The following is a 12,029-nucleotide window of genomic DNA, read 5'->3' on the forward strand; positions in this document are numbered from 1 at the left end:
ATCTTTTGTTTCAAGAGTGTATAAGACCAAAAACACTCAGGATGCTGCTTCAGGATTGAGGAAGAAGTCAAAATACTTTATTATTTTAGAAAATATATTGATTTACATTGATAAAAGCTGTTTTGACCCGTTTGGGCATGGACAAAGGACTTCTGGGAGTTTCCTGTGGTATTTCCAATCGGGACATTGGGGCTGCAGGTTCAGGCATATCCAACGGATGCTAGATCAGACTGGGATCTGGGTTGTTTTGAGGGTCAATGCCGGATGGTCGTTTAACCACTCCTTATTAATGATGACGGGGCGCACCATCTTACCGAGGAAAGCCACTGCCATCATGGAGACCTGTTGGCTTTGGAGAAGGGCTGTGCTTGGTCTATGTAGGCGGCACATACCAAACATTGCGTGATAACAAGATAATCAACTTCTACCTTTCACCTTGTCAGTTGTTTTCATGTTGTGGATCTTTGACGTGTTCATTATTTAATTTTTCCTTTTTTTCTTAGCTTTCGGAGTTAGGAAAAAGAAATCTCTGGGTTGTTACAGAACTGATTTTTACATAAACTCCTTAAACAAGATATGCAAACCCCTGAATTCATACTAAGAACAACCATACTATTCTCTTGCTTAATCTAATCTGGAGTTGCTGTTTCTTTTTTCTGACACCCCGATACCCTTTAACAGAACCAGCCTTTGTCACTGCAAGCGGTCAGAGGATGCTTTGTTTTGCCATGTTAAGCAGAGTTTCAGCTGAAATAACCAAAAGTCCTTCTTTGATGTTTTAAATGCATTTATCTCAGCTGTGATACTCGTATTTGTGTCTTGAGTAAAGCATGCACAGAGAGACGCGCATTCCTTTCCATACACAGCAAATTCTTTTGAAAAGCAGCACAATGAATATTTTGTGCTGTCACATCAATTTTACATCTTGGCTCAGAAACGGCTGAAAAGCAAAGGCAAAGAGGGTGATTGGAGATGGATGTTTTTCTTTCGAACAACTGGCAGGATGAATTACTCATCACTTTAGGCTCCCCACTTCTCAGAGATTCATCACCGCCCACCTTCTCACTCAACAGTTAAAAAAAACAAACAAAAAAATGCTGAGTTTTTCAAAAGTCCTACCAAAACCAGACTTTAATGATGCCTGTAAACATGTTTATCCAGCTGAAATCGGACAAAATCAAACTTCTCAAAGCTGTACTAGCACACCCAAATATTGCAGTCGGGAGTTGCTCTTGCGTGTATATGCACATTAAAGGATAAGACCGTTTTTTTGACATTGGGCCCTTGATTTCACATTATAACATGATGTTCTACTCACCCCTGCTTGTTGTTGGTCATTTGGAGCTGTTCCGAAGATATTCGCGAGGCGTCTGGCTGCTCTCTTGAGATATTCGGCCATGAAACGGTTTCCTATGGGCAAGTTTATACAGGCACAAACTATGCTGTTTATAATTTATTAATTACTCTACACTAGCACTGATAACGTGGAGGTGCGTCGTTTACTTAAAAAAATCCGGGTTACTAATTTTGAATTTTAGCCGAATGAATAAATAGGCAGCAGGTCTGTGGGCTGTCTGTGGCAGTAGCACGACGATGACGTCAGTAACACCCACTTTACGACAAAAAAAAAATCAAAATTACAATAACCCGGATTTTTTTAAGTAAGCGACGCACCTCCACGTTATCAGTGCTAGTGTACAGTAATTAATAAATTATAAACAGCATAGTTTGTGCCTGTATAAGCTTGCCCATAGGGAACCGTTTCATGGCCGAATATCTCAAGAGAGCAGCCAGACGCCTCGCAAATATCTTCGGAACAGCTCCAAATGTTCAACAACAAGCAGGGGTGAGTAGAACATCATGTTATAATGTGAAATCAAGGGCCCAATGTCAAAAAAACGATCTTATCCTTTAAAACTGAAATTGGTCCAGGCACTCTTTGCATGCTTGACAGTTCCCATCCAGTTCACAAAAGGAGAACAATCTACTAATGACAAAGAAATAGCTGTAAGGGATAGCATTCGTCTTTGTGTACATTAATACAGCTGGATTCCCATTAAAGCTGCTCCCATTCACATATGTCTTTCTGTTGGACAACTAAACTTAGCGATTGACACAAAGCCTTCACAAGCAGCTTTTCAGTCCCTGTTTCTGCTGTCAATTTAGATATTTCACTTTGAAAAAATCTTCATTTTATAACCGCAGCGTCATCTGGCAAAATCACTATTCAAGTAACTAAAAGACAACGTTTGTGCAGTGAAATCGACTGTACCTACATGTACAATAATCTCCAACAAAGAAAGGTGGAAGCAGCAGAATGTTTTGAAGGTTTCTCACACAGTCTAAAGCAGAAGTGTCACACATACCTCAGACAGTAAATCCCCTCCCATGCACGTATACTGGGACAAAGGAGAGTGGTGTAGTTAAACTACAACCATAGCTCGATTAACAGCATGTAAATATGCTCACTGTTTCTCTTATTTCTCCTCCAGCCTCTTTGTCTTGTTGCTATGTTTTCATTCATTCATCCCATCTGTCTTCCTGGTTGTACAGAATCTCTTTCGGAATGGCCTCTTTCCCTTCCGTTCAGTTTTTTTCTCTCTTTGTAATCATTTGTTTCACTCCATCTGTACTCATATTTTCTTCAGTAAGAACTAAATTAGTCAGCTTGCCAAATGTTGATAACATTCTGCGTGTTTAGACGTTTTCTTTTCTCTGGCAAAGCTGACAGTTATCAGTTATGCTGCTGCAATTATGAATGAAATAGCTTTTCAAACTAATCATTGTGACACTGTAATCACTATGTAGAGGAATTTGATTTATAGTAGAATGTGACTTCATTTGAAACTTGTTATGAATGTGTATGTGAGGATGGCTAACTAATGTTCTACTGGTTATCAGGCAACTGAAATTACCACCCAGGCTCGCTTGTGTCATGCAAATTATGAGCTTCTTCCTTCTCAGCTACTTGTCTGCCAGTTCACTGTTCTGCCCATCTCTCGCTGTAACAGCTCACTGCTTCCTCTGCTCGTCTGGCCTTTTCCTTTCTTCGCTCTTCATTTTGCTCATGTCCCCCTCTTCGTATGATTATGTCACTCCTCTGTTCTTGCAAGATGGAATATCAGTGCATTATTAATGTTTCGGCAGTCCTTTCTTTACTTGTCCGAGCATCTACTTCTTACAGCGACGCTGCTTGTCAGGCTCCATCTCTGTTCAACAACAAAGTAGAAGGAGGGCTGAGCGGCTTGACCGACTCTCTACCTGCTCGTGTAACAAAGAGAGACTCTTGAGTTGGTTTCAGATGTCAAAGTCCTTGCAGATGTCTGGATTAGGGATGAAGTTGGAGAATAAATCCACCTCAAGCTAGTTCCTAATTAGCTCTTATTTTATTGCTTGGAATTTGCCCCGTCTCTTGGCCATAAGTCATATTGCAATATTATGAAAAAAGGATAAAATAAGGTTAAAATAACTCCATGTGGTCTGAAGGTTAAGCTTCCTAGAAACCAATTTTCTTTGTATTTTGGTACCAATCAGGAAAAATAAAGATTGCCCAATCAGTACAATTCCAGTTAATTAAGTCCAGTTAATTGCAAGCGTGGCCTCGAGGCTTTTCTGTTCAGTGAACATTAAGTCAACAGAACATCCAAATATTGTTGGTTGTACTGAATTTCCTTTGATTGCACAGCCTTGAAACTGCTCGGTGAGTATTTATTGTGTCACAACATCCACATCGATTATTTTCTTGACAAACTCTGGTGTGCAACCAGTGTCAGGTTCTCTAAAGACGAGGCTCTCTGACTTTGTAGCATTAATGTTTGTTTTGCTTTTAAGTGATTCATATTCAACAGTAAGAACTCAGTAGTTTAAAGTATAAACAATCTCAATTATAAACAATCTCAAGAGCCAACCTCATGGGTTGTTTGTCCATGCAGGCAATAAGTACAACAATCGTGTTCAAAGAATATGTGACATGTAGAGTACCAAAATGGTGGCGTGTAGTCCCAATAAATGCATTTTAGCCCAAGTAACTTTGATTTCTTACTAGGGCTGGGCAACGATTAAAATTTTTAATCTAATTAATAAAATGATTTCCCTGATTAATCATGATTAATCGCATTTGTACGCAAAATCCAAAAATGAATTCAAAAGTAGTGTATAGCTTTTAGCATTTAGTTTTATTTTAAATGTCCTGCCATATGAATGAAAGTGCCATAACATTTGTTGTGCAAACACACTTTTAACATCAGCATCTTTCTGTAGTTTTTATGTAGAAGCCTCGCTCCACTGTCTGTTTCCTTGAATGACTTGCTGCTATCAGTTGCGTGTTTTGCCTTTAAGTGATATTTTAGACTGGAACTACTACGCTGAGAAGACAATTCAACTTGGCAGTGTTTACAGATGACTTTGGTTCTGTCGACTCCGCCGTCTGGAAAAACTTTAAAATGAAAATGGCCGAGTAAAAGTTCCGTACCCTTCTCCATGTTTGGTGGATCCGCCGATTACTTTCTTTTCCGGTTCCGCAGCAGACAGCAACAGACTTTTACAAAATAAAAGCCTGTGAGCAACAGACTTTTACAATAATAAAATAAATAATAAAACCTGCGTTAATGCGCGATAAAATAATGATCAGCGTTAAATAATTAATGAGTTAACTCGCCCAGCCCTATTTCTTACCCTTACCGAGGAAGTGACGTGTTTACATAATTCAGATGTGGTTACATTTACATGGCAACCAGCAAAATGGCTTGGGCTGTACAAAGAATGCGTTTTAGCCAATTTTCTAAACTCTTTTTACAAAAACTCCTTTTTTTTCTTTTTTTTTGGGGGGGGGGGAAGGGGCAAAGTATTCAATATAATGCCTCTTGTGCGATAATGTGGGCCTGTGTTGCTACGGATAACTCAAGGGTGATAACGCAGACACAGGAAACAAACTCCAAAGAAAAGAGTATAATCTTATTATCAGCTGAGGCATGAAATTCAGGGAGGCAGTCAGAGAAGATAAAGCAGAGAAAGCAGATAAAGGAAAGAAAAAAAACTAACCGAAAGTGGTCCAAACAACCAGGCAAAGCAAACAGAGCGGTGATGTCACTGTCCTGACTGTCATCAACTGTAACTGCATTTCTCTGGAGACGGTTACAGTCAGTTTCTTTACAGACACAGAGGCAGAAACCCCAGAGATAGCTTTAATTATAAGGAGCAGTCATGACAGAAAGTGCTGACAACATCAGTCATCGCATCATCGTGGCTTCAATTATATCTGACAGGAATAAACACAGTAAATCTTCGTAATGCCTCTCAGTCACTGAACCATTTGCCTCCGACCTCATTATCCTTTTCTCTGGCCTAATAGTGATGAGTAAAGGTCAGAGTGCCAGGTCTTTTCTGCTCTGCTGTCACTGGAAACATCTACCAGTCAGGTGCTTATTAGCTCTGGCCTTTAGCTCTTAAAGGATCAGCCAGAACTGCCACCAGACCAGCACTGATTCATTTTCACTGTGAGCTTTTATGCTCGGCCTGCTGCCGTACACTGTCCACGGTTCTTTTTGGTCATTAATGTAATATAGGAAATACTAAAGCTTTAATATTCTCTGCGGTACTGCACACACAGAATAAAGGAAAAAAGGTACTTTTAGTCTAGATGCTAAACAGAATACCCATCTGAAGATAATGCATACAGTATAGGTGCTTTTGAAAGAAAGTAGACCTGCTCACACTGGACTAAGACCCCGATGCGTAGTGGACCAAATATTTCAGTCTAAAAGATGAACCCTGAACATGTGGATAAATGACTTGTTAATAAAAATGACTATAAATGACTCGGCTTCCTGAAAAAGACAGACTCTGATCAGATTGTGACACAAAAAGAACAACTTTTGACTTCTAAAGTTTGACCTATGAGTGTTCGTTCAGCCGATCTAATTGCCCTTTTTTGAAACTTAAACAAGACTTGTAACAATATTTTGGTAGTTAATGTTAAAGTAAACAGTTCTGTTTAGTTGTTTTCTTATTTATTTCTTATTTGATAGATTAGAACATTTCAGTAAACAGCTGGAGTTTGGATTTACATTGTAAACATTAATGCATCAAAAGCTGTAATCCATTTTTATTTGAAATGATCTCAAGATTAAGGGGTTCAGACCATGGAGCAGAGATATTTCTGCCTCTGTTTAGATGCCGACCAACTGCACATGAATAGACTCGCCGCCCAAATGGATTCCAAGAGGACAAGGCAAGACTGTAGTGCCTCCAGTGGTCTGTGTGTAAATCCTCCAGAAAGTATAGGCCTTAAGTGTTCTGCCGTTGCTCAGTACTGGAAGATTTCCAGTCTACAAATACAGCCAATTAGAATTGCACTAGTAGCCAAGGACCAGCCAATTTACAGCCAGTGTGAGTCTTCCATATGTAGGGCCTGGCAGAGAGTCAGCTGCGTGACAAAGTGAATGGCCCGTGCACGACGCTGCCGACCATTCTAAGCGGCTGCATCTGTAAGCAGGGTTAACTTGGCAATAAGCGCCAGATTGATGCGCTGATGCAGGCATTGCCTGCTATCGCTGTGTGGAGTAAGTAGCTGTGAATGTAACAGATACACCATCCAAATGACACAAAAATGTGGGAAACTTTCTCAGCCAGAGGATATAATGTGCAGCTCTGATTTCTGCCCCAGTGCTAAAATCAAATTGCCAACTATATTGTCCCCCGGATGCTTCACATAAATTCTGTGTGCTGCTCTGTTTCTAAATGTTGGCCTCTTGCTGCTGCAAGGACCGAAAACAGCTCGGTTAACACAAGGACCAGTGGTATTCATACAGTTCCATTTAAATGCTTTTCAGTAGCTTGTTGACTCCAAATGTTCACGTGTGAAATATCTCCTCTTTGCTCTTTTGTATCAGCAGTCACACATGTTCAAACCTCCATCCTCCCCTCTGTGTGTGTAAGTGTGTAAGTGTGATATTTGTGCAGCATCCTTCTTCAAAATCATCCATCTGGTGTTTGAGCTCTGAGATATATCTTTAGCCTGACAATACATATACACATACACCGACTCTAGCCTATAACTGTTTTTCTTGTGACTATCGTCTCTGTATCTGAATCAACATTTAAATCAAATGAAAATAAACTGCTTACCCCACTGTCCTCGTTGACAGTACTTTAAGATGAAACATGTTGCCACAAGCTTAATGATGATGTGCAACAAACCAGTATTTTCCACAAGAGAAAACACACTTTTTTTTCTACCTCAACATGTTATTACCTAGAATACGATCTGTCAACTCATTTTCTGTATTGATGATGTGCAACACAAGAAAGGAACCTGCATAGGTGCTGTGAAACTAATCAAAGCTTGGCACCACAACCTCTCATTGATATTTTATATCCTAAAGTCTCCATTCTCGCAGGCAAGCTGTAAAAGTAATCAATAACCTTCATCACAGCCACTCAGGAGAGTTTCATTCGGCAGATCGTGCAAATGGTCAAGCATTCTGTGCAACTCATCAATGCATGGCATTGACACCCTGATGTGTGCTGTATTACGATTAGACAAAAAACATTTTTTTTTTTTAAATTGTTAGTTCAAAGAAGATTATTCAAGGTTATTCTGATTGATGTTGCATTTCAGTGATTAGAATGAAACTGTCAGGTAGGGTGGGTGCGAGGAAGGATGCGGACGCAGATTCTGTCAAAGAAGAAAACTTGGTTTATTTTCAAAAGAAGGTTTTAACAAAAAGCGCGGCTGAGCCGGATACAAAAAACTAAACTGTGACAAAAACAAAACATGACTATGGCTTGGAATACAAGAAAGGTAACTTGGTTGCATGAGTGAGAAGTGACCAATAAGGATCTGGCCATGAGCATGGACAAACCGGGAGACTAAATACTGTGGAGGGTGATTGAGTACAGCTGATGGGGAAAACACAGGTGAAGGAAGTGAAGCTGATGGCAGGGCAGGAGAAAGACTGAGGAAAAAGGTGGCATGGCAAGGCAAAACTAAAAACAAGACCCGAACCTAAAAGTTAACAAAACTAAGACATGAGAAACTAAAACATGGTAAAACTAAGAACTTAAACAGAAACTAAAAACGTGGCAAAAAACCCACAGACATGACAGAAACATCAAATAACAACACATTCATCTTCTTGCATTTCCAGTTTGCAGTTTATACAGTTTCTGTTCTGGCCACCAAAGGAATTAAAAGACAGAAAAAGTTAGATTTGATAAGCTTGCATCGACTTCTGGACAGACAGCCACCGAATTCTGTTCAGATAATGATAATCTGAATCAATTTGTTTCCAATTTATTTCAACATCACTGTCATGATTAGAGAAATACAATGAAATGACCAACACTGCTCAGTGATCAAACATCTGCTAAATCAATAACATTCCAACAAGTCTGCAGCTCTGTTGTGTGTTAAGTGGCGAACAAGGTAGCAACTTTTTACATGTTAGCATGCTAACATTAGCATTTATCTCAAAGCATTAAGCCTCACAGAGCTGCTGGCATAACGACTCCTTGTCTAATTATTTCAAGCCATTTGTTAGTTTATTTTTCTTTTGTAAGAATATTCTAATTTGAATGTTTCTTTTTCTAAAAAGGGGGACTGAAAATACAAATTAAGAGTAACATGTTACACTGATCAGCCTTAACATTATGATCTCCTTCCTTATATATAGAGTAGGCCCCTCTTTTGAAGGCATGCAGTGGTTTCTCGCAGAAGAACTGTTAGTGGTAAATCCTTTAAGTCCGGTAAGTTGTGAGGTGGGACCTTCATGGGTCACACTTGTTTGTCCAGCACTTCCCACAGATCATCGACTGAAATAAGATCTGGAAAATTTGGAGGTCAAGTCAACACCTCAAACTTGATAAGGGAGTTTCTGCTGTGTGGCACATTACCTGCCACACGCTGTAACTAAATACCACGAAGAAGTGAACTTGGTTAGCAACAATGTTCACCAAGATGGTACAAGTCAAAGCAACATCTACATGAATGTTAGGAACCAGGGTTTTCACAACATTGTCCAGAGAATCACGCTGCTCCTGCCGGCTTGCCTTTCTTATGGAAATACTATGACCCAGCTGTCTAACTATCACAGAAATGGCCTTTTTCAAATCCTTGCTCAAATCCTGATGCATGCCCATTTTTATCTGCTTCCAACACATCAACTTCAAGGACAGAATGTGCACTTGCTGTCAAATATATCCCACCCACTGCCAGGTGCCTTTATAATCGATGCTCTACACTTCCCAGTTGTGTGCCAAGAAAGGGAATGTGAAATTGAGAAAAACTGAATACGGGCAAAGCTGCACTGCAGTTTATCAAAGTGAAAAAATATACACTCACATGAAATCAGAGGTTTTCATTCTCCCTTGGAGACTCCAACATGTGCCTGAATTTTAATTTCTAAACCATGCAGTAACAGTACCAAGCTCAGCATGTAGGTTTCTGTAAGTGTGGTAAAAAACTAAAAGTGTCAGCTGTTACAGTCAAGGTTGATAAACTTTAAATAAAGCTTTCAGTTACTGATAAAAAAATTTGTTCTGAGCTTTTGAATGTGCAACTTTAATTCAATTCAGTTTTATTTATATATATAGCTAGCGCCAAATTACAACAAATGTCATCTCAAGGCAAAGTCCAATTCAAGCCAATTGGAGTTCAATTCATTGTTATCATAATTATTTTCAAAATAATCCAATTCATTCATCTAGAGCTAATTCAAAAACAATTTCCAGCTAAGGAAACCAACAGATTGCACCGAAACTTGTCTTCAGTCCAATCTCCCGTCCTGAGCGTGCCTGAGGCGACTGTGGAGAGGAACGACTCCCTTTGAACAGGAAGAAACCTCTGGCAGAACCAGAACCAGGAAGGGTGGCCATCCGCCTCGACCAGCTGGGGTTTGAGAAGACAGAAAAGAGGGGAAAAAACCACTGTAACACCATTCAAAGGATACCTGTTGGAACAAGGAAACACGAGTTAATGACCACAATAATGTCACATGTACATAATATCATTTGGGAAATGAATACTGCTTTAATAAACTGGATTTATAAAGCAAATCGTTCCTCACAGACAGACATTTTTCATCTCACAGGCTGAAATATAACAATTGTAAAACTTTTTTTCCTCTGCAGGAGCTGGAGGCTGGTCTCCTCTCATCTCAGACAGATATCAGTGGCTGGAGGTCGACTTGGGCCAACGCACCAAGATCACCGCCGTCGCCACGCAGGGCCGTTACGGCAGCTCTGACTGGCTGACGTCCTACCTGCTGATGTTCAGCGACACGGGACACAACTGGAGACAGTACAGACAGGAGGACAGCATAGGGGTGAGTCCAAAGTGAAGTATACAGTCCCACAGGAAAAGTCCAGGACAAACTGAAGACAGAAGAATAAGACGTGACTCAGAGGCTCAGCTTAGAATGACAACTTGAAACCTTTGCACAGACACACGGACAAGCTGTACTACAGATATAAAATAAAAATGTGCACAGCTTAGGTTGATTACAGCTAATTCTTCTGGACTACTGTACCACAGTCATGTTTACAGTGGATATGTGGCATGAAGCATAAAACTGTGTGTGGTTTCACGACTAAAGCTGTGTATCCACAAAGAATAGTTCATAAATATAAAAGATGTGTTTACTATTCTATTTATAGAGCTGTGTGTGTGTTGCTCTCTTATACATATCTGTGATTGTGGAACTATACACACATGCACAAACCTTCTACACCCAGTTTTAGCCTTTTTAGAAACAGGCACTCCCCTAATTAATCGTTTGCACATAAAAATATCGTCTGCACCGCAACATGAAAGCAGTAGTAACAAAGCAATCAACTCGCTTCTGTAAAAGGAAAATAAATCTGCAGAATTAAAACCAATTTGGTGGGATTAGAAATGAGAGAAAATGCACATTAGCTTACATAAAGACAGCATTAGAGCTACCAGCCAAGGACCGGCAACTTCTGCTTAATCTGCACCTGACGGATGCATAGCCTGTACAGTATGCAGCCTGCATGGAGGTGATCAGAGGGCACACACAGATGCTAATCTTGAGCCAGAAAATCAATACAATCTCTAAATACTCATTCTTTTTGAAAGCCTTATTAGCAACGTCCTCCACAGCCCTTATGTGTGTATTAACCGTGTCACACATCTGCAGTTTTTTAAAGTTTACACATCTGAATTAGAGAACATTGTAAATTTAACATTAATGGTCATACTCTCTAGCCTGACTACGTCATACTCATGATTCTAGTCAGAATGTGAGTCTGATACCGCTCAATAGAGATTTGAGTATGGGGCGTGTTTCAACCGAACCAGGAGAAAAAATGCCTCTTCGCTCAATTGGATAGACCTACAACCAATCAGAGCAACGTAGTATGTGACGTAGATTAAGCAACACACACTTGTTGTAGGAAGGACGGCAAAAACATATTTTCTATCGATAAAAGCCTTTATCGCGTTCCTCTGTTCGTCTTTCAAAATGAATGCAATGTGGAGATCCTGTAGAACAGACTCGATGGCAGAATCTACACACCCTAGCTCTCCAGCGGCAGCCATGTTTGTTTCAAACCAAGTCAAACCAAGCGCTCTTTAGTGACGTACTCGATAATGTCCCTGTTGATCATCTGTCCATCATCGTATAAAGCCCGCCCTGGCAATCTGATTGGGTCGACCGATTCTTGGTCGGGCATAATGATTTCCCAACTGAGCAGAGCCAGACCGAACTTCCCGACCAAAAGTTTTATGGGCGGGGCTAAGTTCGGCTGGCACCCAGGCTACATACTCTCAGGAGTTTGGCAAAAAGCAGACACTATTGAAAGACGATAGTTTATTATAACAAAACAAAGGCGCTGCTGTGGCAGGATCAGGAAACCAAGACGGAACATAAAATAACTAATTAACAGAACAAAAAGGACTCTCTGACTGGCTGACGGCTGAACAAATGAACGAAGGAAGGAATGAAGAAACCAGCTAAGTTACTTAGAGAGGCAGACGTCAATGAACTGACAAGGAGCAAAGAAAAACCAGG

General features: G+C 40.2%; 1 protein-coding gene across 2 annotated transcripts in view; it reads left to right on the plus strand.

Moving 5' to 3' along the window:
- The window catches only part of LOC142398674 (contactin-associated protein-like 4), a 113,932-nt gene that overhangs the window by 38,926 nt on the left and 62,977 nt on the right, over positions 1 to 12,029 (plus strand). For both annotated transcript variants that reach the window (XM_075482773.1, XM_075482774.1), the window contains exon 3: positions 10,129 to 10,322. In XM_075482773.1, the coding sequence (XP_075338888.1) occupies positions 10,129 to 10,322 (194 nt within the window). The remainder of the gene's footprint in view (positions 1 to 10,128; positions 10,323 to 12,029) is intronic.

This window comes from Odontesthes bonariensis, chromosome 14 (assembly GCF_027942865.1).
Source record: "Odontesthes bonariensis isolate fOdoBon6 chromosome 14, fOdoBon6.hap1, whole genome shotgun sequence".
NCBI classification, from domain to species: Eukaryota; Metazoa; Chordata; class Actinopteri; order Atheriniformes; family Atherinopsidae; genus Odontesthes; species Odontesthes bonariensis.